This window comes from Lupinus angustifolius, chromosome LG19 (genome assembly GCF_001865875.1).
Source record: "Lupinus angustifolius cultivar Tanjil chromosome LG19, LupAngTanjil_v1.0, whole genome shotgun sequence".
Taxonomy (NCBI): domain Eukaryota; kingdom Viridiplantae; phylum Streptophyta; class Magnoliopsida; order Fabales; family Fabaceae; genus Lupinus; species Lupinus angustifolius.
Window position 1 is genome coordinate 16,829,047 of NC_032027.1, and position 25,750 is coordinate 16,854,796.

At 33.4% G+C, this 25,750-nt stretch overlaps 3 protein-coding genes across 7 annotated transcripts; 1 reads left to right on the forward strand and 2 right to left on the reverse strand.

Annotated features, from left to right (window-relative positions):
• LOC109334335 (clathrin light chain 1-like) lies at window positions 1,936-20,954 on the reverse strand. Of its 2 annotated transcripts, XM_019570049.1 has the most exons (5): window positions 20,944-20,954; window positions 9,137-9,140; window positions 4,701-5,047; window positions 2,632-2,785; window positions 1,936-2,537 (listed from the first exon to the last, which is right to left on the reverse strand). In XM_019570049.1, the coding sequence occupies exons 3-5, from the start codon at window positions 5,027-5,029 to the stop codon at window positions 2,133-2,135; spliced, it is 888 nt and encodes a 295-aa protein (XP_019425594.1). In that variant the 5' UTR covers window positions 5,030-5,047; window positions 9,137-9,140; window positions 20,944-20,954; the 3' UTR covers window positions 1,936-2,132. The 2 variants fall into 2 exon arrangements, with proteins under 2 accessions (XP_019425594.1, XP_019425593.1); XM_019570048.1 differs by lacking the exons at window positions 9,137-9,140; window positions 20,944-20,954 and having other exon boundaries at window positions 4,701-5,101.
• LOC109334333 (RNA polymerase II C-terminal domain phosphatase-like 1) lies at window positions 7,015-15,466 on the reverse strand. 3 transcript variants are annotated; one of them, XM_019570044.1, is made up of 18 exons: window positions 15,218-15,465; window positions 14,653-14,954; window positions 13,497-13,967; window positions 13,045-13,255; window positions 12,494-12,651; window positions 12,316-12,386; window positions 11,942-12,047; window positions 11,709-11,792; window positions 11,026-11,613; window positions 10,861-10,924; window positions 10,642-10,772; window positions 10,486-10,539; window positions 9,928-10,024; window positions 9,590-9,822; window positions 9,401-9,490; window positions 8,535-8,600; window positions 8,004-8,080; window positions 7,015-7,852 (listed from the first exon to the last, which is right to left on the reverse strand). In XM_019570044.1, the coding sequence occupies exons 2-18, from the start codon at window positions 14,932-14,934 to the stop codon at window positions 7,744-7,746; spliced, it is 2,892 nt and encodes a 963-aa protein (XP_019425589.1). In that variant the 5' UTR covers window positions 14,935-14,954; window positions 15,218-15,465; the 3' UTR covers window positions 7,015-7,743. The 3 variants fall into 3 exon arrangements, with proteins under 3 accessions (XP_019425589.1, XP_019425587.1, XP_019425590.1); XM_019570042.1 differs by having other exon boundaries at window positions 14,653-15,465; XM_019570045.1 differs by lacking the exon at window positions 9,401-9,490 and having other exon boundaries at window positions 14,653-15,466.
• On the forward strand, window positions 20,234-25,396 carry LOC109334334. Of its 2 annotated transcripts, none has more exons than XM_019570047.1 (13): window positions 20,234-20,541; window positions 21,449-21,548; window positions 22,075-22,414; window positions 22,599-22,711; window positions 23,059-23,187; window positions 23,276-23,369; window positions 23,498-23,608; window positions 23,783-24,174; window positions 24,252-24,475; window positions 24,580-24,730; window positions 24,809-24,906; window positions 24,979-25,060; window positions 25,142-25,396. In XM_019570047.1, exons 1-13 carry the CDS (start codon window positions 20,360-20,362, stop codon window positions 25,223-25,225), a joined length of 2,100 nt encoding a protein of 699 aa, XP_019425592.1. In that variant the 5' UTR covers window positions 20,234-20,359; the 3' UTR covers window positions 25,226-25,396. The 2 variants fall into 2 exon arrangements, with proteins under 2 accessions (XP_019425592.1, XP_019425591.1); XM_019570046.1 differs by having other exon boundaries at window positions 22,578-22,711; window positions 25,142-25,395.

Here is a 25,750-nt window from a genome sequence, read left to right on the forward strand (position 1 = left end):
GATGGGATCTTATACAATTAGTCAAATCCATTGTTAATTGTTAGGTGATAATTGATATAAAGAATTTGTTTTTCTTTAAAGAGAGCAAAAAAGGAAGGTTGTTTGATACATTTATAACTTTTTGAAAAAACATCTTATTTTGAACTTTAATATCTATGCATTAATTATCTTCATCTATGTGTATTAATTATCATTAATTCTCTCAAATAGAAATAATATATATGAATACATAGATGATGGTCATATGGAAAAATATTTCATTGATAATATATAAATATTAAATTCTTTATTTTTTGTATATTTTATTATAGGAGTATCATTTTGCATCATCAATAGTGAGCTGGACTTTTCTTATATTATTTACATAATCATCAATTTAGGATCCAATTCAATACCTTGAGTTACTTATGCTTGGACTAGCACATATTATTAAATAAATATAATCATTTTTAAAAAAATGCCTCTGAGAAATAGTGATTGGTACTGGTTTGTGTAATTTATGGGCTTCCAATGTTTATTATAGGATAGTGGGAAAAAAATAAAAGGGCTTTAATGTAAGTTTGTTAGGTGATGTTTGATATAAGGAAGATTGTTTCTCTTAAAATGGAAAGAAAAAAAAAGATTGTTTCTTATATTTATCACATGTTTGAAAACACATATTGTTTTAGTTTAAGACATATGTTTTGTTTGTTTTGGTCTTATTGGTAAAGACTTTTCTGAAATATAATCACACAGTTAAGTGAGGATCCTATCAAATTATTTCTTACTACTTGAATTGAGGATTCAATTCCATATCTTATACATAAGCTATGAAGCACGAACACATCTTCCTACAAAAATATCTTCATGTTTATTATTCTTAAATGTTAAGTGTTGGACCCCGTCTTAAATGTTTAATTTAAAATTAATTTTTTATTTATACTTAGCTGATATATCTCTGTTACCCTAAATTGACTTAGACATCTCTTAGACACTCGTCTTAATTTTAACTTTCAGGCTAAAACTTCAAAATGTAATAATATTTTATAAGGAAAAAAATCATAGAATATAACATAATCAGAGTTTGGATTATTTGAGTTTAAGATTACTAACTTTATGAATACGAGCATGTCTTTTCAATGACAATGATAAAGAAAATAGAACACAAATTTTAAGTAGATGGAACTATAGTTGATATGTTATTTGAGATTTTAAGAGACAAAATATTTACATTGTAAGATGGTTCCTCTTAAAAAAAACCTGTGAGGTGCAACAACTTAATCATTTTAGCCAATAACATTAGAACACCATTAAATAGGTGGTGTGACATATTTTTTATTCAAAAAACTTCATCCCCGAATACTTTAAAAATAGAAAAATAATATAATGTAACACTTTTATCTCTAAAACCAAGAATAAAAACAATAGCGGAGAAGAATCTAATTCTCTATCACAACCACCTCAATGAACTACCCCAACCCACCTTGTCTCTCTCCAACCATGATGATCTTCAAACATAACCAAGGTCTTATCCATAGGGTGTGACAAAGGAGACAGGTTAGTGATGAAGGTGTTGGATTTGACCATGGAGGTCGATGATAGGGTCGTGCAATACCCTATGCATTCATGTTTATGGCAATAGCATTGTTAAAGTGAAAATTTTAAGCTATGTCATTGTTAAAACTTTGCACTTTTGTCATTTACTATTGGTTAAATGAATGAATGGGTTAATAATAAGTGTGTATGATTGGCACCCTCTGATTCCCTAAGGATCCTCTCAATCTCAAACAAATCACCCTCTGATTCCACCATCTCTCAGATTGGCACTAGTTCTGTCAGTATTACTCAAGTGAGTCAAATATGTGAAATATTTCATAACTCATGGATAGAATATGCCTATTCCTATGACTATGATTTAGGAATAAGAATGGAATCAAGCTCATACCAATTGAAATCTTAAAACTTGGAGAAGATAAATCCATGAAAATACTCTTTGTTTAAAAGGACAATATTTTAAATCCGTGAATATTGAACCTCCATAACATAATTGTCGATACTGGATCTAATCCAATAGAAACATTAACATTGGTAATAAAATCCAACCAATAAGAATTATGAACTCATAGCATGACAAAAAGAAATGATAGGCAAAATTATGCCGCAACCTGCTCCTTGGTGGCAGAAGCTTCTTTCTGGGGTACATCTGAAGAACCATTAGAGGCGGCATCCTTTGGTGTTGATGCAGGTGCACCTTCTGCTGTAGATCCAGTTGGTTTAGATGCTGGTTCTTTTCCATCCTTCCCGTCTTTGGCATCTTTAGCATGAGCAGGTGGTGGTGTATGCTTCAGATTTAATATTATCTGCCGCATCCTAGTAAGATCGGTGGGTTTACCAGGCTTTGGGCCTTGGACGACAGTAATTGATGGCTTCTTCTCCTGATCTTTTTTGCTTCTTTTCTTTTCAATGTTTGGTACCTCGCGGGGAATGAGCTCTGCAATTGTTTTCCAATAAGATTTGTCTCCCTCCGTGTGAAAATTCTCTTGATTAATCAAGAATAACTGCTCCACAAACAAGTATACATTCAACAGTTACAAGAGCATGAAAAGATGCGTCATACTAAAAATGGTAATGTGATTCGCGAGTGAAACTTACCTTCTCCCTTTCTCTATTTTGAACCTTGTTGGTCTCAACATTAAGCTTTCCTTTCTCATAAAAAGCCACCTTATACTCTTCAGCTTCCTCAATAATCTTCACTCTCAATTCTTTTTCCTTTTTCTCCTTCTCCTCTAGCTGAATGGCGTTTTGACTGTACAAGGAAATCCAAAAATGACATTCATTATTTTTGACAACTAGTTCAGCAAACTTGCAACAGAGCATATGAACAGAAACTAAGAAAAAATGATGTTCTTCCAATATATTTGACAATAATTTTGTCTCTACTATACCAAAGGGATTTATATTAATGCTTAATGGTATTACATTGTTTGTATAAAATTATTGATGCTATTAAGTATTTAAATATATTAGTTTCACATTGCCAATTGCCATTTATTTTAGCTCGTTATTACTTATTACAAACAGCAATGTTAGAGTGAGTCTCCATGCAACGGAAAGGTTCTTTGTCTTGTAAGCTGGAGGTTACAGGCTCAAATCTTAGAAATGGTCCATCAGTTTATAAGGTTAAGGCTGCGTTATATCGACCCTCCAGACCTCACCAGGTGAGAGCCTCGTATCCCGGGCAGGGCCTGCCATTTTTGTTACAAAAATAGCACCCGTTGCCGTTTTTGCATATCTAGAACATGAAACAGATTATCTAGGGCTCTAGGCTATAAAAAAGATAAGTTTTACCTGTTTAAGTCATGCACCATGCAATTGGCATAAATATTTTGTATCAAATTGGAATCTAATTTCGGGTTTGGTATTTAATGCAACAGAAAAGCTAGAATTGTGTAAAATGTAAATCAAAACACAAATTTGTTGTTTACCAAGCCTAGACAAGTTGGGCATACAGTTTATCAAATATTATTAAATTATTAAATTTTCAAACCATATAAAATGGCTGAGGATTGTTGGCAAAAATTGACAGCAAGTTAATTTACCACAATCATAACAGAGAAACATTATAATTTGTCAAACCATATAAATCAAGGACAGAAAGTTCAATTGTCTCTAAAATGACTAGGGAAGAATTTATTTTATAAGGGGCAAGGGGATTTAGAGACCTGGTTGTAGCATTTGATAATGTAGAGTTAGTTTGTTACCAGAGTTAATTACTTATTGTTTTTTTGCACACTATTTCATGCTTTGATAATCAGATTGTTCAACATGTATTACTCCCTGACCCTGAAGTACATGGGATGACAGGAGGAAGAAAGAGAAAAAAGTTGGTCATAATGTAACTATTTAAGAAACACATGGGATTAAGTGTTACATGACTCTTATATCATACTTTCAATATCACTCTCACTAGTTTATCATCACCTTTGCAAATTGCTTCCCGAATGCAAAAGGATCAAACAGTTATTACTCTAGCACTAAAATTTATCCAATATAGCGAGCACATAAGACAGATTGAAGAAGTTAGAATCTGATGAGATTGGAATCTCAGACCAAGGTTTTTTTGCACCATGGACTTTACCTAAAAAAATACTCCACCACACAATAACTTCCGTGAATGAAAAACTGATTCCTCCTCGAACCGAATGGATAACCAATAAAATCCATTGACCATCGAATGAAAAAAACGTGATCCATTTACTCTAGTCCACTAAAGACTAAATTTCTTAAAAGAAATGGATGAGTTGGTTTGGATATCTATGATATCATGAACTGGACGATCAGTCAATTATTCGATTCTTTCGCCACCCGCAATCCCCTAACTTTCCATCCAAACATACCTAGCATACACATCAATTCCTTTCCAGCATACAATTATACATATCTTACAACACAGCTAAACTAACTACTTCATTAAAATTGGAATAAACTAAGTTCATCAATTCATTTCTTTCCACAGACAAAATCATGATTCCTTAATTCCTGATTACAAATCCTAACTACATAAGAGTAACCAATATAAACTGTGTGATCAAATGTTCTATATATTTCTCGATTAAATCAAAATCATCACAGATATTAGCAGGTTCAAACAAGATATGATAAATTCACCAAAACAAACACAATTAAACAAACAAATCAAAAATTAAACCGCAATTACTCACAGGCGCCACTCCCGAAGAACGTAGCCTTCCTCCGGCTCCATCTCACCGGGCGGCGGAAGCACCGGACCATCGGAGACAAAAACGTTGTCACCGTCGCCGTGACCGTTTCCGTTTCCATTCTCTACCGTGACCGATTCGAAGGGAGACTGAGTGTATACAGGATTGTGATCAGTGAAGCCGAAGATATCCGGTGACGCAGCGGCATTGTGAACGTCGGGGGTGAGTCCAGCGGTGAAGGTGGAGTAGTCGGAGTAGGTGTCGTCGTCGTCAGCGGCGGAGAAGTGGTGGTCGGAAGAAGAGTTGAGGTTGAAGTGATCGGTGAAGGACATGATAGCGGGTTTTTAGTGCTGCGTCGACACAATGGGAATAGAATGAGACGGAAGTTGATTACTCGTGAGTGAGATTATAACAAGGCGTTATAGAATAATACACTTTATCCATTATACTTTGAATAATTACGTCTAAGCTTAAAAAGAATAATCGGGAAGGCAATGTCTCGAATTCGAGTCATGTGGATAAAAAAAATATTCGTTGAGAAATTGAGATATTTAGTCTCACATATCTGTCGATATTCCTGACTTGGATATGATTACCTTAAGTGTAAGGATACATGTGAGAAACGAAAAAAAAACACTTATCTAATATTATAAGGTCTTGCCAGATTCTTATAAATATCACAAGGTTAAGAATTTAATTCATCTAAGTGATATTTATTAAAAGATACAATCACATACTCCGAAAAACTTACCCAAAAAGTAATGAGATCCTCTTGATAGAACAAAAAAAAAGATGAATATATAGATTGACTATTATGCTACTATTAGGTAATCAACTTCAAGTTTTAGAGGTAATTTGTAGCTCTTTTTATTCACTCAATAAGCTATTAAAGCCTTTTGTAAACAAAATTTGAAGGAAGCTTCTAGTTTTTAAAAAAGAGTTTAGTATTTGAAAGTTACTTTTGAGAAAGTTACTTTAAGTGAGTTGAGAATGTGGAAGTAACTTTCAATAATATTATTACCAATTTTATCTTTTAAAATTTTGAAAAATTGCATTAGTTACCCCAATTAAAAAGCTTTATTTTTTTTTGTCTCACCTTATCAACCAATTGAATAAAATAAGGGGTTTGAAATTTTTATTTTATTTTATCTTTGAGTTTAGTTACTTTAATTAATAGTTATTTAAATTAAACTATAATTAATAAGTAAATATTATGTGTATTTTTTAGTAATTTTTCAAATTCCAATTAGTTATACGGTTAATTATACCAAAAAACTCTAATTTAATAAGCTACATGTATAATTATAATATTTTAAATATCTTCACAACAAACTAGTTTTACAAACAAAATCTATATCCTATATATATCAAGTCTTTTTTTAATTTATATGTGTTTACCTATACGTGCCTTATTTCTTCATTTTTTAGTTATTCATGTTAAATTGTATTTACATCTCATAAATATTTATTGAGCTTAGTTGCTTAGAACCAAATATGTATAATATCAATCACATATATGGAAGATTGTTAGATGATATTTATTGAAAATAAAATATTAGAGATTATAATTATAATTCTCCAATGGTTTACTTTTTTATTACTTTTGGATATATTATGATAATAAAATAAGAAAATAATTAAAAGAATATCATACACGTTGCCTTAAAAAGTAATACAAATTTATTTCTATTTTAAAAAGATGTACTCATTATTTTGTTATATTGATAAATTAAAATATTATTAGCAATCCGGTCCACGACTTAATTTCCTTCTCCGAATCCATGCATAATCTGGATTAATTTAACACTTATTTCATATTAGGAACCTCTACTTTTAATTACGAAAAAAAACATATTTTAATATAAATTATTATCATTTTAATCACTATACACTTTATTTAAAATCTAAACCGTTATGCATAAAAAAAATTAAGCATTAATTTTATTTCAATAATTTAATAGTAGTTTTGACTTTTACATAGAAAATTTAACTCATTTTAATTGAGATTTATCTTTTAATCTAGTAATTATTATTAGTCAAATTACTAGTTTATATTTAAATAATGTAATAAAAACTCATTTTCATTCATCATTCTAGCTGAAAAGTTAGTTTTGAAAAGTCATCTATAGTACTGGTATATTGTTGTCCACTTGTCCCTAAAACACTTTGGGATTTATTTGTTTGGGAGTTGGATTTTAGAGGAGAAGAAAGCGAAAGAAAATGTTTGGGAGTCATCTCATAAGTGTATTTCATAGCTCCCAAACCTCCACTTTCGCTCCAAAATCCAACGTCCAAACTAACCTACCAACATATCTCTATCCTTATGAGCTTTTCATTTCCAACCATCCAAATTTTGTATATTTAGCACAACAAAGTATATTAGCTATTTGTGTCAAATTTCAGTTACAAGCGCACATGATCTAACTATGAAAAAGATGTCTTCTAACATAAATAATAAATCTCACCAAAATACTAGAAACAAAACCGTCCATTGCACGAGACTCTCACCTAATGGGCAGGGTAAAGATACACAGTCTAGCTCTACTAAAGACTAGGGAGCATAACAGGGCCTCCAGAAGGTTGTGTGGGGTTATAGAATTTGTGAGTGGCAGCAAGAAATGACTACTGTAAGGTTAGTGAAAAACAAGTGAAAAGGCCTGTACTAAATGGTGTGTATCATAACTTCAGATGAAAAATAAAATTAATGATGAATTAAATGCACCTCTCTTGGGGTAACACTGGCACAAAGAGATTACAAGCCACATAAATACAAGTACAGCATGTGGACAGCACAACATCTTTTGAACCAAGCTCATAGCACTGCATTATTGCCTGAGAGGACCAAGGTATGACTATGTTACAAAATCTTGGTCCAGGTATCTGAACAACTTGAGTGAGGTTGTTAAGTTGATGCCGAAAAGTGGAAGTTCTACTTGGCATTGGACATGGTAATAATAAGGGCAAGGATCATTCCATCCAACAAGTATTCTTCAAATTGTTGCTTCTGTAACAAATGCATAAAGTGAGATGAAAAGCTGTTACTCTTTCAAGGGACTGGAGGAGCATTCCTGGGATATCTGGCAGACGAAGGAATCCGCTGTGGAGTTCGGGGATATTCTTGCTTCATTCGTTTATTCGAAAATCCTCGCCATGGCCTAAGTGACAACATAATAATAATGAAAGTCATTCATCATTTCATTGCCCTTTCCTAGCCAATTTTCTTTATAGTATTGATTTAAAGCATCCATATTGACCAAAAACCAGAGTACCAGACTATAAACATTATTTGATTTGAAGTACACAGACCTGAGAGGAGAACCCTGCCGCTTCTGAGTACCTTCACCAAGCATTGTCCTTAGACTTCCAAGTGCCTTATCGGCAGCCTAAAGAGAAAAAGTACAGTGCTTCAACACCATGAGAGAAGATATAATAAAAGGATACTGTTTAATTATGCTTTTGGTCTTGGAAATTTTAGCAAGTTTTAGTTTTAGTCCCTATATTTTTTCGTTGGTTTAGGCCCTTATATATTCCAAAAATTTGGTTTTAGTCTATGCCAATGTGTCAACACCACAATTGGTCACACTATCAGTTAATATGAGACGTACCACATGGGGTGTTAGTCACGTCACCACTACAATCATTTTTTTGGAATATATAAGGATCAAAGCGAAATAAAAAAATTTAAAGACTAAAATCAAAACTGAGTGAACTTACATATGGACCAAAATCATATTCAGCCAAAAGATAATGAAAATAATAAAATAAAAAGATAATCGAATTCATACAAAAAGACATGCATGCTTAAAGAATTTTTCATAACTAAAGCAAATAAGATACCTGCATTTTAGCCTCATTCCATGTTAACCCAATCCCTTTACCAAACACCTGACCATCTATTTCGACCTACATCATTAGAGGACTGTTAACGTGGGTGAAAAACAAGACCCTAAAATGTAGGCTTAAACAATTTTTTACTGCCAACAGTACAAGTAATGTTGAACATTTTGTTTCTTATCCTTGTCAATGATATGTGAAAACCACAATTGTTCACACCATCAGTTAGTATGACAAGTGTCGCATGTTGGTGTTAGCCATATCATCATCATGTTGGTGTTAGCCATATCATCATCATCGAAGACTAAAATCAAAATTTTGGGAATATATAAGAATCAAAACCCAAAAAAATAAATTATAAGGGTAAAACCAAAATTCGATATATTTTTTGGGACAAAAATATATTTAGGCCTAAAAATGTATTTATGGAAAAGAAGGCTTCGTACACTTCTTTATAAGCCCTACAAATACAAGATGCTGTTTTTGCCAAACTACCACAGACAGTAAAAGAGAGTTTAAATCATATGCCAGTATCCCAGCAACTACTCACCTCCCATTCTCAAAACAAAAACAATGAAAGCCGTATATATAAAAGTGAAGGCAACTCTACTATGTTCTGCAATTTCATCTAGGGAACATGTAAGTCACAAACTGCCACCATATGGGCCAAATATGCAGTGAAAAATCAATGACATCAGCAAAAATAGAAAAGGAGAAAAATGTAAGCTTTGTGCCTACAATAAATACAAACTAAAAATCATAAAGGAGAAACCGGTATAGAAGGGGAGAGAGAGAAGCATAAACACTTCAGAAATTCAAAGAAACTAATATTTTTAACTCCATTTGTTCGGAATAGTATATCAACAAACCTGTGCATGTACTTCATCTTTCTGTACAAAATTTGTTGACACTGGAGTAGGTGGAGACTGAAAACTGACACCTAGACCCTCCATCATGCACTAAAGAAGTTGGGTGCAGAATTTTATAGTATGTTAAAACCAACTCCAACACAAATAAATGGACAAAAAATTGGCTGCTATGTTTATTAAAAAGCTTACCAATTCTTTGAGGGCAGAAATTGAACCCATTGACCTCTTGACTTCAAATCTAGGATCTAGACCCCTTAATGGATCCGATGCAGTTGAAAATGAGTCCAACTCTTCTTTAGGCAATAGCTGATTACCAAGAGAATTAACACTACTCATAAAACCATTGTCCTCCACACCAGGAAATGCAGTCACATCACCATAAGTGGAACCAGAATCAGCCTTTGTATGGGACATATATATATCTACAAAAACAACATTAAAAAATTGTCAAAACATAATGCTGTACTGAGACACAATTCAAAAAACATTGTTATCATCTTTTCTTTGTTGTAAAGAGAAAATCTGACCAGCTAATTGTTTGATAGAATCCTCGGCAGCCTTATATTGGGCTTCCTTTCTTGTTCTACCAATTCCTTCCCCAATTTTCTTTCCAGCAAACCATGCCTGCACATAGGAATGACATAAAGTTCATTAAGGCATATCAATAAATAAATCAAAGGACATATTTCAGCAAGTGAAGTGACATCACCTAAGCAATTAGAATCAAATTTGAGCCTAACCTAAAAAATAATATGTTAATCGGTCCATTTTTTCCAGATATAAAACAATAAAACCAACAATTTCAAATTTCTTCATCACAAAATAGGAGACTCAACCCTGTGTTTAGTATACGGAAGTCAAATGATTAGTATAAACTCTATAACTATACGGAAGTACAGAAAAGATGAACATCACAGAGCAGATTCAACAATATTAAAAAGATAAATTTTATTGTAATTACCAAAAATCAAATCATTTCATAAATAACCCTGATTTTCAGAAGAAATATAACAGACATATCAAGCAAACATAATCAACAAGGACTCAGAAGGTCCTGCAGTCCTGCTGCCCAGAATGAAAGATACCTCAATAGAGAATTGCAGTTCCGTGCTAGCAACTAAAGATGACAAGAACTCCACCTGTTCACATTAAAGCGACAGAATAAACAGAAGGTTGGGATAATAATCAATGCAATGATGCCACCGAACTATTTTTTTGCAGACAAACATATTTGTACTCACCCTAGTCCCACACTTCAGTGCAATTTCACGTAATACTCCAGCTGGAGAATCTGCATAAAATAAAGGATGTCCCGATTCAGAGTCAAGATCCCAGTTGCTGGAAGACGTGCTACCCAAGGGAATGTCATCACCTTTGTAACAACCATGATATCATGTCAGTCTAATGATAACAAAAAAATAGAATGTACCAAATATTCAGTTCTAAGTGCTATAGTTTACCGGCGAAAGAATGATAGCCAGAGTGTGTATGGTTCAATCTCAAGCGATCATCCCTATGATACACCTGCAAAGAAGTTATCTTGAGTATAATTAACAATAATCAAAAAGTAAGACCCTCCAGCAAAACCTCAGATATAACAGTGTGAAATATATTATAAACATTACCTCCTTTGGCAATCTTTGGTGGTTCTCATGGAGAATTCTATCAGATGACATGGGATTGTCAACATTGGAGAAAAAGGATGGACGGCGAGGCCACTTCTTCTCAATATGCAATGGTTCCGACTCTACAGGGAATTCTTTCGGTACTACCCGATTTAGTTGCTGCGGACCCCTTTCCTCTTTTACAGGAAACCACCCTGCATGTGATGGGATATGTGGAGGTGAAACTTGTACGGGAAGTCTGACAGGAAATGGAGGTTCACTTGATGTGTTCTCCCTTATATCTTGTCCATGCTGCAATATGAGAAGCCTGCGCCTTGTGTCTGGGTCTAACTCTGATTCAGGTACTTCACCCTCTTCTCTAGCAGGAGAACTATGCAAGCTCTGTTCTGGGGCAACTTGGCTCATTGGCTTAACTAGAGTAGCAGATTGAGGGAACTGCATATTGGCAATTTGAATCACAGGTGCTTGTACTGTTGGGGGTGGAACTGTACCAGAAGAAGATGCCGTTGTGTATTGAAGAGAAGAAGCTAGCCTGGGATCTAGATTAGCAGTAATCGGAGGGATACTTGAAGCAGCCAATAATGCTTCCTAAAAGCAAATACAACCACAACAAAGATAACAAACTCAATGGTTTATGATATGTAAATCACAGGTCTTACATGCATCGAGACTCAGGATCTTACCTTTAATCTTCTTTCTACCTCAGCATCTGCCATGCCATCAAATTGAAGTGAATCTATATTTCCATTGGAAGCAGATGCATCATCCTGAACAACAGTAGAACATAAGCAGACCCATATATTGTGACTGAACATTAGTTGATTTGCATTATGCTTAAATTTCAACATATCATAACCCAGCAGGTTGTAGTTACTAACGTGTATAGTAAAAGTCTTATATATCGACATACACTAACCTCTGAAACTAGATAATTGCTAACATCAGGAGGAGAAGGTATATCATTGATATCATCTTCATAGGCAATCAGAGGAATCTTTTGTAAAAGACCATCATCGAAGTCTCTGCCACCAAATCAAAGGTCATAATCAGGTCCATGAATCATGTTAGTTTTTTAATGATTGGAGAAAATTAAAGAGCTCAAAAATGAAGTTCTAGGCTCTAGCTATCAAAAACAGTTTGTCCCGATTTGTAAAGGGAACTAAGGGTGTCTCCACCCCCCCCCCCCCAATTCTTTCAGTTTTCAAATACTTATTCAAGATAACTTATAGAAGGATTAAGGATTATCTCTTAACAATATAACTTTTAAAAGGATTAAGGATCAACTCTTACTTGAAAAAGCCACCCCTAACATTGCAAGCAACATTCCTTGCAACACACAAGATAGGGATAGCATTGCTAGCCTACAGCACAAATAGGTTTAATCAGTTCATAATACTAAAGAAATAGTGAAAATCTATATATGAAACTGAAAATATTAGTATCCAACTATATAGTCAGGGGAATTTACTTCAGCTTGAGGAGCATAGTATGGAGCAAATGCAGGGACTACATGCACCCTTGGCTGGTCTTTCTCATCCCACACTTTCAAGCGATCATCAATTACCAAAGCCATCTTTGGATGGCATGAGCCATCTTGGAATACATTGAACAGTGATTTCTTCAAACCTATTATTATAACATATTCAAGCATCATAAATAAATGGAAACAGCAGAAGAAGAAAAACAGACATTCTGGATTGTTTGGATTGTTATTGTTAGACCTTTTTTATGTTTGGGTGGGTAATATATGTTCTCTTAGGACTCATGTTGGGGTTTTATTCTATTCCACGTGTCTCGTTTATTAGATTCATGGTTGTAATTTCGTTCCCTTTTTAATAAAATTTAACTTATAAAATAAAAAGCACAGACAAGCCACATATCCACATCAAACTTAGAAGGGAAGAATTTTAATTTCAAATAGAGGTTGTCACTCTATATTTTCTTTTGTAGCGACCCCATTACAGTAAAGGTTCTCATTTGAAAACAAAAAAATATTAGACGGGGAGAAATGCAACTTACCAGACTTGACACATACAATACGATCTAATAGTTCTTTAGAACTTATCAGATTCAAATCTGGATCAAGAAGTCTCCACATTTCTAGTGCGTAGTCCCTTTCAGCCATTGTGCAAACAAAAACCTCAAAACGCTTGCGGCCTCTAGCAGTCAGGTAGCTTCGTAGATCTTCCCAAGCAGGTCTCAACCTCACAAGAACACTTGTATCACGAATCTTTCCAAAGACACAAAGTTAGATTAATCATTCTGACAAGTCTACCTGCTTAGATATATTAAGAAACTAGATAAAACACAGCATATCAGTTCATGTTGAAATCATAAAATCAAAAGCCTTCGCTACAGAAGCCTAAACAGATCGGGTATTGTACTGTACAGTCTGAACAGCAGGAAAGGCAGCAAGTATTGTGTGTTTTCTTTAACCAATAGAGATATACCATTAACGAAATTTTACATACCAGTGGGTTGATGCGTGTCAAAATAATGTTCTTTTCCTGTAACCGTATCAGTGGTCGAACTATTGGCTGGTGGCTACCAGACAATGATGGAACGATCTCAGACTGAATTTTTATAACTTTTCCATTATCAACAACTTGATCATTTTCAGCATATTGCTTCAATATACTCTTGTCTTCTAGGTAACGCCTGATCTCAGCCTGCATACCAGAAATTCGTTGTGGATCTATCTCGGAGTTTATTTTTCTCTGGAGCGCCTCAATTCTATCCTCAAAGGAGCGCATTGTATTTGCTACAATAAGAGTTTCATCCAGATCGAACACTATACCCAAACATCTAAGATTTAACATCACAAGGCATGAATCATAAAGTCCTGGTGCAACAATAAATCCCCAGAAACATGGTCTATCATTAATCCGAGAATACATTGCAACCAAATGTAATTCTTCTCCATACAGTGGCACTACAGCAGTCTGCAAGAGCCAACATTGAGATAACGAGTAAATCCAAAATGCAAAATGACATAAAACTTGGCAAGGTTTAAACACCATTGGGAGAAAGTTAAAAATGGATAATGTACTAAAACAATCGGGAATAGCCCTCATGAAAATATCAGGAATAGCATTCATGGCTAATCTGTCTTACCAATATGTCATAAGCAGCCCTACACACATCTTTTCGTGTAGTGACATGACTGACAGATTTGCTATTCTGTTTTTAGGCTTGGAAAACATTCTAGCACGTTTAAACTGTGCCTAACATTTTCAATAAATTTTAAGATTTCTTCATCAGCCAAAAAAAACCATATTTCACTACCATCACATGCTACCCAACATAACAACCAAGCCTCGTCAACAATGTCGTAATAAGATTAACAAGGAACAAAATGTAGTCAAGTCGTTCAATTCCCCCGGCCAACGAGACAGTTCCCACAGCAGATTTGAATGAGTTAAAACAATTATTACAAAAATTATAGGTTGGCAGAGATTTCAGTGAACCAGTGCACTTTGAATATAAGTCAAGTCAAGTCATCTGAGATTCAGTCCAAGGTCCATATATATTCCTTTGCAATATAGGTTCTTTGATTCTTTGTTATTAAAAGTTTAAAAGTTAACTACTTTTATGAGTTTTTACTTTTACAAATTCTATCTGTTATACCTTATTCTCTCTGATACATGTAGAGTGCAAGTGAAATAGCAGGTCCTGTTGTTGTGTAAGCTTTGACTCCATTTTGAAGCAAACACCACATGATGATGAGGTAATGGTGTGAAGCACTGCAAGTGGTGGACACCTTTCACTTTGTTTTGAGAAGTTTGTTATTCTGATTTCCTTCAAATTCATCATCATCATCATCATCATGCTCTTCTTGTTCTTCTCATCTGGGTATATATCTACCTCACCCAACACCATCTCACCCTGGTACACCACTGATTTATACATTTTTTCCCTCTTTTTTGTTCCTTCAAATCACAAACTCAAGTCAAAGTCTCATTAGGGATTTCATCAAAATTCTCAATTCCTTTGCTTTATAGATTCATCATCATCATCATCATCATCATAATAATAATAATCCCAATTTTATCAGCAACAGATTACAAAAGTCAAAATACGATAATATGAAGAGAAAAAAATATTAAGCCATATTTTTTTCTGAGAATGTTTTAGATCAGTAATTGATGGTAACGGTGGAGATGGAAAAAAATAATCAATTAAAAAACCCTACACTTATTGCGTGTGAAAGGATAATAAAATTGAAACCCTCAATTCGGTGAGAACAAAACAGTAATTTAGCGATTGATTCGTTTTGGTATCGGATTCAGAGTAATTTTGGTTGTGATTTAGGGTTTGATGATGGCGATTAAGGAGATTGATGATGATGAAATTGAGGAGCGACGGTCTCAGAAGTGAAACCCTAGATCCAGAAAACGAAAGGTCAAATTTGTACTTTGAATTGCGTAAGGTAGTGGTTATAAATGATGATAATGAACGGTGTTAATAGAATAATTCTAGGGGTCATTTCATAAATATCGTAAAGTTGAGGGGGGAAACGGATATTTTGACGTTAGTTGGGGATCGACGAGAGATTCGGAAGTGCGAAGAGTGATATAATATATGGGTGAATTGACACGTGTCTGTTTGTTATTGGTTGGACTTGACGTACTTGTTACGACTGATTTGTTCTTTGACAGCACTTAATTTGTGTATGTGTGAGTAGATGCTACTGTCATTAGGAAATTTAACTAAATAGAATTTCATTTATGTTAAGTAAATTAATTAAACAGAAAAAATATACATTGTTATTATTTAATGTTTAATTATTATTTATTTTTTGTTTCTCACATGTATCATTGTACTATAAGCAATCATGTTCGAGTCGGGAAACATCTGTAAGTATGTATGGCTAACTATCCAAACGAGTATTTTTTCATCCACAAGACTCGAACTCGGGACCTTGCTTAAGGGAATCAAACATGCACCACTTCAATCAATATTCGTTGGTATGTTTAATTCTTATTGACTTTTAAAAAAAAATTAAAAAATTGTGGATAAAATATTACACTCTTAATTAAAACTTAATTGAAAATTGTATTGTTATTTAATATTTATTATATGGAAATTGTTTCGATTTAAAGTTATCTTTGAAATATGGAACATAGTTAAATTTCGTATATAAAAATACTTTTGAGCTTATAAATCCAATATTGTATGCATGTCATTTTATGGGGTTTATCTCAAATGTGTTATCTTTAATCCAATATTGTTAGCTTATAAATCCAATATTGCAGAATTCATGGGTTAGTTAGCATGGGCTTTGTTTATCTTTAATCTTAAGACTATGAAAATGTCAAATGTGTTATCAATAGCAAAGTTATGAAAATGTGTGATGATGTTGCAAAAAGTTATTTACTTCTGCTAAACAAATAGCATCGGTTTAGAAAGGAAAAAACAAATTTTATTCACTATTACGAGTTTTATATTAAGTATGATAACTAACTCGATAAGATAGTTTAGTCATTAGACTCTTCCACTTATTTAATTCACACATTAATAGAAAATAAATGTGATATATGATAGAATAAATGAGTATATGCAAAGGTGGAGAATGATGTAAAGGAGAATGGCAAAGGAGTGAGAAAAATATATCAAAATGCTTAAAAAAACAACAATAGTGAATAATGGAGGAACACTTTTGATACACTCAAAAAAGGTTGTTCTAATTTGTGAATATGTACACACAATTTTGTTCCACCCAAAAAGCCTAACTAAAATGCTTTTTTAAATAATAAAAAATGAAATAAAAACAAATCAATGTGATACAAAGGTTTTAATAATATTTGGTTCAAAAATAATAGTAAAAGGAAATATTTTGTTTTGGAAAAACTATTTGAGAGAGGAGATAATCTCATATTCCCACTAATATAGAGAAAAACAGATTTAGATGGCTTAAATGGTGATATACAACCTCAAAGTCAACATATCTCCCAAATTTTGATTTTCTTTACAAACAAAATAAAAAGGATATTTAAAGATCTCCTAATTGGATGAATATAAAAATAAAAAGGACATAACTTTTTGGCTCTATAAAAATTATTGAGCTATTTTTCAAGGAATAAGGTCATTTTCTAATGCATTTTGAGATACAAAAATATCTTATTTAGATTTTTAAATTAAAAGGGAAAGTCAAATTCAAATTTTGAATTTTTAAAATGGTCAATAATAATACATAAATAAAAATATGATTAAATTTGGTAAGAGAATATTTTTCCCTCGAAAAGATTAGTTGAGAGATACATATGATTACAAAAATGACACTCATATGTATCTATCTGAACCCAACTCAAATTTAATCAGGAAAATCTGCGATGATTAGGTTTGAGTTTTGCCTAAGTTTAATTTTTGGGTTTGGTACAACTAAAATCATGCCTCAACCCTGATTGATATACATGATGCACAATTAGACAATTACAAATGTGTTTATAGTTAAGATAAGATGAATAACTTGATAAAACAATATAAGACTAATGATAAAGCAATACATGATGACACATAGTATGCAAAACCAAAATTCTGCAACATGTTCATCCTCTTTGAATTGCATAACTCGGTAACATGTTAGGTGGGGAAGTGTGGATTTGCAAATCCTTGTGTTTGAATTGCCACATACAACAACCATACCAAAGAAAAAGGTGGATAATGATTTATAGTTCCATTTCCAAACCCTCTTTGAAATTTAATATTTGTTTGTGAAAAAATCATTACTTTTTACTATGTTTTTGAAAAATTGTTGCTTTGTCGATCGAGTTTTTCTATTAGGTTGGGTTAAGCGAAACCCAAGAGATTCAGGGAAGGTACCATTATTTTTAATCATATTGAGTTCAGGTTTAAGTAAGTATAAACTTGATCTTAATCAGTCTCATTGTGATTCTTAATGAAAGATTCAGTTTTAAAATAAAACATGTGTCAATTCACACTATAAATAGGGGATTGAACACATTAAAAGTCTTCCAAAAATAGCAATGAAAAAACACAGACAAAAAGATAGGCCACAAACACAAAAGGAGACAATAGTATATTTAATCTATGTAATTAGCTAGTGTACACGTTTATAATGGGTGGACGGTGTGGTAATATCTTTTTCGATTTGTAATCAACTCCACCGAACTCATAAGTCTTATTCAAAAGACCATTTTATCCTAAATTGAGAATAAAGATAGTTTTCTAAGTTTGAACAACAAAAACTTAGTGATAATTTCCAAAAACATCGTGTAGCCAAAATTCGTGGCGCGACAATGTTAAGTGTCAAAATTACCTTAATTCATAAGATTAATTTAGCACTTTCTAATTCAAAATACTTACTTTATGTAATCATAGTTGATATTTTGATAATAAATTGTACTAATTCCATTTTCCAAGTCCTTCTACGTGTTTCAGATCGAAAAAGGATGAATTGGACTGAGAATGAGCCAAATTGGACTAAGCATGCAAAAGCCTCAAATCAACTCCACTAAGCTTAGTGCAAGAGCTGAGCTCAACATAGTGGCGCTGAGCGTGGAAGAAACCAAGTGAAATGTCCGAATTGATTGGAGGTGCGCAGGGGCTGAAATCCAGAAACATAAAAAGAGCTCTAGATAGATTTTTGAAGATATAGAGTTTTTATACTTATCATAGATTTACTTAGGGAGTTAGGTACAAATTTTCTGTAACATTGTATCTTTTTAGTATAGTTTCTAGTCTTCTTAGTTTGTAAGTTTATGTAAGTTAGATTTAGGATGTAAAGGTTAGGCAGTAGGAATAATGAAGATATTTGATGTTCATAGGGATATTAGCACATCTCTATGAACTCAAATTCCGAATTCCATTTTTATTGATTTATATATGAAAATACTTAATTAGATTGCTTCTTAGCTGTGATTGGTTTAATTATTCATTGAAGTATTTTGTAATTTAATTTATGAATGAAATGACATGAGTTTTATGAATTATTCTTCACGTATTCTTACTGCTTACCATATGTTTGACGAAATGCCTAATCTGATTTTGTGAAAAGAACCTTGAGGCGAAATCCCGGTGCAATAGTCCAAAAGCAAATAATTCATCATTTATGCATAAGACTAGACATATTTGCATGTTTAATTGTCATAATGAATGTCTTTGGTCATACATTCATATTTGCATTGAAAATTCTCAAACTTGACGGTGTGTTTTGCCAGACATAGAGATACATTTGATAGTTTATAAATCATAATTTTATCAAGTTAGTTGCTAGACGTAGATATAATGTAGGTAAAGCGTTAGCATAGACCAAAATATTGGTGGGTAACACCATTGAAGGTGTGCATAAATCTCAAGTCATTTGCATAGTTACTAGACATAGAGGTACACATGTGTATCATAATCATTAATCTTGTGTTTAATGTTTAGACTTTATTTCATGAGTTGCTAAGTAGACTAAAATATTAGTTCTTAGTTGAGGTCGAATGTTGTATAAAATTGTATTTGTTTTATTGCTTGATTGTGTTGTCAATTTACTAATATGAATAGTGAGTCAATCCCACAACTGAATTCCAATACTTTTATTATTCAAAACTTTTCAATCAAAACAACAATCTTGAAAACCAACTTAAAGTAGTAATCTGATCTTGAAAGACCAAGTTAGCAAGTCCCTGTGGATATATATGACAACCTCTTACTTTCTATACTTGTTTGTGACAATCAAGGTTATATTTTTAACCTATTTGCCAATCTAGCAGACAACGAACTTTGATTTTCTTCGCAAGTGTGATCTATTTTAGTGTCAGTTCCACAACGTAACATTAACATATATGTAACTAATGAGCAAGTGGTTTGATGATAAATGTTTAAAAGTAGTGTTGTGAATGTGTCTAGGTTAATGATTTGATTCTCACATCTTGCATTTCCTATTTTTTCGTAAAATCCTCACATTAAAGAAAAACAAATCATCTATTGTTGGGAAACATGACTCCTAGGTTAGAAGTTAGAAATAATAAATTTGAAATCACAAAAGTCGTGTTGGTCCAAAACAACTTATGAGTTAGAGTTTTAAAAATAAATTAGATAATTCATAAGTCTAGTTAGGCCAACCGGACTTCTTAATATCAAATTTAAAAAAAATAACATTAAAAAAATCATTTTTTCTATCACAACTCGTAATTTGAGGGCATACGATTTTTTTTTTCATTTGAAAATGAAAGTGCAATTTTTTTGAAAATTTATTCGGTTTTCTTCTTCTTATTCTTTCTTCACGACTAAACAAAAGTAGAGTGACACACTTCTTCTTTTACCATTTTCTCTTCCCATTTTAGAAGCTCCTCTTTTGAAAAAGCCATATCTTTCGTATACAACGATGGCCACATCATTTGATGATTTCTGCAATCGAAAACCAAAGAGAGCTAAGAACAACGTTGCTATTTCATTTCTCGACGGCATTCGTAAAGGGCAACCACTTCGGATCATAAGGGCCACTTTGCTCTCTTTGTTGTCCATTTGTTCTGATCCCCATCAACGTCATTTTCTCACCACTCAAGGGTATGTGAGTGAAAAAAAGATTGTTTTTTTTTCATTGGATAATGGGTGTTTTAGTATTTGGAGAAAGACCCAGAAGGAAATGTTGAAAAATTGTATTTTTTTTATGTTTGAAGTTCTTGTTTTTGGTTGGGGTTTCTTGAAACTGTTCAAAAATTTGAACTTTTTAACATGGGGTGTTTAAGTGAAGGATTTCTTGTCCGTGGGTTCAGTGGGAAAGAACAAGAACGATGCAAGTGTTTCTATCTTGTCCCTTTTTATCAATAATCTCGAAACTGAAGTCCAAAGTTTACGTTTTTTTGTGTATTTGAAAGGATTTTTTGTTATCCATTTTCTTGGGTATGTGAAAAGATTGAATTTTTAGGTGAAATTCTGGTGTTTGGTTTGGTTTTCATGAAAACTGACTGTGAAGTTTTAAACTTTATTTATAAAAAAATCTTGTAAGTTTTTTTACGTGAGTAAAGTCATTTTTTTAGCCTAGGGTAAGGAACTCTTAACCTTTTGGTCGTTTTTTGGGTGTTGGTCATGGGTCAAGTCTTTTGACATGGGGTGTTTTATGATTATGAGAGACGAATGTTAAAAGTCTATAATGTTTTTCTTCTTAATCTGAAACCGTGGTATTAATAATTTGGTTATGGTTTCTTGAAGGGAATTCGAAATTTTAAAATTTTCATCTGGTTCAATTCATGGGGTGTTTTGAGTGAAGGATTTCTCGAAGGTGAATTCAAAATATCAAATTTTTCGGTATCTATCATTTACCCGGAAATTTAATTTGGCAACTGTCCCTGTTGCAGAGTTTCCAGGAATTTCAAACTAATGTTATGGATTGTAATGATTCTTTGGTCTAAACTCTTAATGCATTCCATTAAGGATGATTAAGCTCATATGTCCTTGTTTTTTTACTTTGTAGGATGGCAAAGACAATTATTGATGCTATTTTGGGCCTAACTCTTAATGATTCTCCCAGCAATCTTGCTGCTGCAACTCTATTCTACATTTTGACCAGTGATGTAAGTCTTGCTTTCGGTAATAACATAAGACAATGTTTAAGTTTTTGTTGTTGAATGCCCAACACCCATTGATCAAGGCTTGTTTGTTTAACCTTAAAAAAATGGATTTTAAAATGTTCTAGAAAGGATGTTTTTGCCGAAAAGATTTTTTTGAAGTTGAAAAATATAACTTATTGTTAAAGTTGATTTTCAGCTTCTGCTTTTTAGTGAAGTTTGAGCAAACAAACATGTAAATGTGAGAAGTGGTTTTTTATATATTAAAAAACCCACTTTTTTGTTAAGAAAACTTAAACAAACAAGCCCTAAATAGCTTAGGAATCATTGGAAGTTTGTCTTCAATAAGGAAATGTACTTGTTCTGTTATCCCTTTTAAGTTTGTCTTCAATAAGGAAATATAAACTGGAAACTGGACAATTACTCTAGAATCTAGATACTGGTTATTGATGCCTGTAGTTTGGTCTCTAATTTGTCACTTTAATATGATTCAATATATGCCTGTCCTTTACTTGATATGTTTTTGTTATAGGGTCAAGATGTTCATCTTCTTGAGTCTCCTGGTTGTATTCGATTTCTAATCAAGTTGTTGAAACCATGTGTCTCCAAGGCCAGTGAAGCCAAAGAATCAACATTCGGCTTTAAACTTCTAGCATCGAATAAGAATGCTAGCATATATAAAAATACAAAAGAAAGAATGGACTCCAGTTCTGTTGCAATTTTTTCTAGAGTTCAAGAGATTCTAGTAAATTGTAAAGAACTAGAATCAACTTCTCCAAATGGCAACGGGGTAGAGAGGCCAGAGTTATGCCCAAAATGGATAGCATTGTTGACTATCGAGAAGGCTTGTTTACGTGCCATTTCTCTTGATGGTAATGTACAGAATATCAACTTCTGCATTTTATATTATAATTACTGTCATAAACTGTGTAGTCTTATTTACTCCTGCCTAGTCTCTTTGTATTAGTTTTATGGAATTAACCGATTGCTCAATGTAATTTAAACTTCTGCTGACTATTGTTGTATATTTTTTAGATGGCGGGGGACTCTGTTCAGAAAGATCTGGTACTGTACGAAATACTGGTGGAAAATTTAAGGAAAAATTAAGGGTGCTTGGAGTACTCAACGCCGTCTTTGAAATCGCCATGAGTTGCCTGTCAGATTTGGAGGTATGTATTTGTATGTTCAATTTCATTCATGCTCTATGATTTTTTTCCGAAGAGATAACTTGAGCATAAATTTGACAGTCCAAAGTAGAGAGAACATTTTCTCATTGATATTTCTTATGCATTAGCAATTCCGTTATGTTAGGTTCCTTAAATATGAACTTATAGTACAGTTTCTCTCTTTGGTATTATATCAAAATTTTCATCCCTCATAAGATGAGATTAAGCAATTGGTAGCAATATTTTATTTCTATGTGATGAACATGATGGATTGTTGTTTTGAATAGCATGTTTGTTCTTTGTTGATTTCTATTTGCCACATGTTATCTTAGAACATGGTTTTGTCTCAGTGCTGGATGGAGGATAGTTCTTTATCTACCAAAGATGTGAGAAATGACAAACTGCCGAAAATCCTCACCCTGCTTCTCAAATGCCTGAAGATCATAGAAAATGCTGCTTTCCTAAGCAAAGACAATCAGGTTTACTTAATGCTGCTTGTGTACTGCTAGTTTGTTGTCATCTAAACTTATTAATTTATCGCTAATTGTATTTAATTTTTCGTAACAGACTCATTTGCTTGGGCTGAAGGGAAAGCCGAGTCCTCTGGCAATCCCATTATCTTTTGTGGAGCTGGTTATAACTGTCATAAAAATTCTCCATGGTAATGATCATCACAGAATGGGGTAACTTCCCCCTCTTTTTTAGTGATAATGCTATTTTGCTTTGATAGTTTTCGTTTATGAGACGATTGATAGTTTTTCTCGTGTCCAAAAATCTTCAAACTTCTAGATCTATGTTCAAGATGGAGTCCTTCTGCTTTGTCCAATGACAACAAGCCAGACGATCCTTTCCCTATGGGAAGTCAATGTTCTGAATCAGATCAGTTCGCAGACCATAACGGTAATAGATTACTATTTCATGACTTGCATACTTCTAGAATCTCAATATGTTATATCGTACCTTAGATTATTACTAAACTTTATACAGATATCTTGTTACAATTCCTTTGGATTGTTGTACCGAAATAAGTTAATCTCAAGATCTCATGATGCTCTCTTACACTTGAATTTGTAGAGAATGAAACTGGAATGTACTATGATATGGAGAGAGCCTCTCCTGTAAGGAGTTTAAATCTTCCTCAGAAAAGCCAACTGACAACAAGTACTTCAATGAGTTATGAACATACAAATGCGAGAGTCGTTTGTTCTCTATCTAGGTCCTATAGTGCTGCTTCAAGGTGTTCAGATGATAGCCATGATCCATTTGAATTTGACAAGGTTGACATTGCACCCTCTGAGTGGGACCTGCTATCACGGAATCCAAAGAAGTCTTGTTTTAAAAAAATTGACGTAGCAAACAGAGAGTTTGAAGCTGGATGTAAAAGTCAGACAAATGTGAGACGACAAGAGTCGAGTAATGACGAACATTCTAGTCTTGTCACTGGCTGCCTTCTTACTTCTGTTAAGGTATTTTATCGTAATGTTTTCTATTAGACAATTCACTAATTAAGATTTTTGCGCTAATTAATGTCACCTCATTGTAGGTGTTGATAAATTTGACGAATGAAAACTCCGTTGGCTGTCAGCAAGTTGCTGCCTATGGAGGACTGGAGACTATGCCTTTGTTAATTGTTGATCATTTCCCTTCAAAAATTGGAGATGCAAAAGATCATCATCATGATAGGAATCTCACCGATCACGAGCTAGATTTTCTAGTTGCTATCCTGGGCCTGCTTGTAAATCTGGTAGAGAAGGATGGAACAAACAGGTAATTTAGATAGTTTCTAAACTGGAATTGGCAGTGTTAATGAAAAAGCGAAGTAACTGATTTTTCAGATAAACACCGTCTCTCATGTTATACTGTTTTTGCAGATCACGGCTTGCAGCGGCCAGTGTTCCACTCGCTGCCTCGGAAGGATTGTGCCAGGAGTTTAGGATGGGTGTTATTCAATTGTTATGCTCTATTTTCTTGGATAATCATGGCGTCGGTGAGGATGCTGACAAAGATGAACATATGCTAATGGTAGGTAGCATGGAAAAATAAGCATTGAACTAACTTTTCTTGTAGATCTCAAGTGATGTTATGAATGATGCATTGCAGAATGACGAGGCAGCTTTTCGGCAAGGTGAAAAGGAAGCAGGGAAGATGATTGTGGAGGCTTATTCAGCATTGCTTTTAGCATTTCTTTCCACTGAAAGGTTAATTTCTTATTCACTATCTAATTTTTTTGTCTTATTTTTTGGTCTTAAGTAGTTTCTTTTGGTTTGTAGCAAAAGCATCCGTGAAGCAATTGCTGAGAATCTTCCACAACACAACTTATCTATGCTTGTGCCTGTGTTGGACAGATTTGTGGTATGTAATGTAACCATTGATGATGATTGTTTTTGTTATATATAGTTCATTGTTATTGATAATTGCTTTGTTTGTATGCAGGAATTTCATTTGGCCTTGAACATGATTTCTCCAGAGACTCATGAAGCTGTTAGTGGGGTCATTGAAACATGTAGAGTTCCATGATTTACCGATAAAAGTGTTTACATTCCAAGTTTCAAATTGTATCCTAAACTCGAGAATTAACTTCTTTACCCATACCCGTTCGTGTAAATATGAGTCATTGCTTATTTTTCACTATATCTACCCGTTCGTGTAAATATGAGAGTCATTGCTTGTTTTTCACTACATCTACCCGTTCGTGTAAATATGAGAATCATTGCTCATTTTTCACTATATCTACCCGTTCGTGTAAATATGAGAGTCATTGCTTGTTTTTCACTACATCTACCCGTTCGTGTAAATATGAGAATCATTGCTCATTTTTCACTATATCTACCCGTTCGTGTAAATATGAGAGTCATTGCTTATTTTTCACTACATCTACGTAGCGATGCAATACCCTCTTGCTCAATTGACAATCTACTTAGGCAATATAGAGCGTTATTTACGGACAACGACCCTACATTAAGTTATCATATCGTTGATCCGTACAATATAGTCTGGACAAAGTTTTATATTGGTTGTCCATTACCTAACATAACTTTCGCC

Coding starts and splice junctions, on each gene's coding strand:
- LOC109334335 (XM_019570049.1), bottom strand. CDS start 5,029: ATGTCCTTCACCGATCACTTCAACCTCAACTCTTCTTCCGACCACCAC. Junction 2,786..4,700: donor GTTCTTCGGGAGTGGCGCCT/GTGAGTAATTGC, acceptor TTCCTTGTACAG/TCAAAACGCCATTCAGCTAG. Junction 2,538..2,631: donor AAAATAGAGAAAGGGAGAAG/GTAAGTTTCACT, acceptor TTTGTGGAGCAG/TTATTCTTGATTAATCAAGA.
- LOC109334333 (XM_019570044.1), bottom strand. CDS start 14,934: ATGTATAAATCAGTGGTGTACCAGGGTGAGATGGTGTTGGGTGAGGTA. Junction 12,048..12,315: donor GTTAGGGGTGGCTTTTTCAA/GTAAGAGTTGAT, acceptor ATTTGGTGGCAG/AGACTTCGATGATGGTCTTT. Junction 9,823..9,927: donor TTCTATCAAACAATTAGCTG/GTCAGATTTTCT, acceptor TTGTTTTTGTAG/ATATATATATGTCCCATACA.
- LOC109334334 (XM_019570046.1), top strand. CDS start 20,360: ATGGCCACATCATTTGATGATTTCTGCAATCGAAAACCAAAGAGAGCT. Junction 22,415..22,577: donor ACGTGCCATTTCTCTTGATG/GTAATGTACAGA, acceptor TATATTTTTTAG/ATGGCGGGGGACTCTGTTCA. Junction 24,907..24,978: donor GCATTTCTTTCCACTGAAAG/GTTAATTTCTTA, acceptor TTTGGTTTGTAG/CAAAAGCATCCGTGAAGCAA.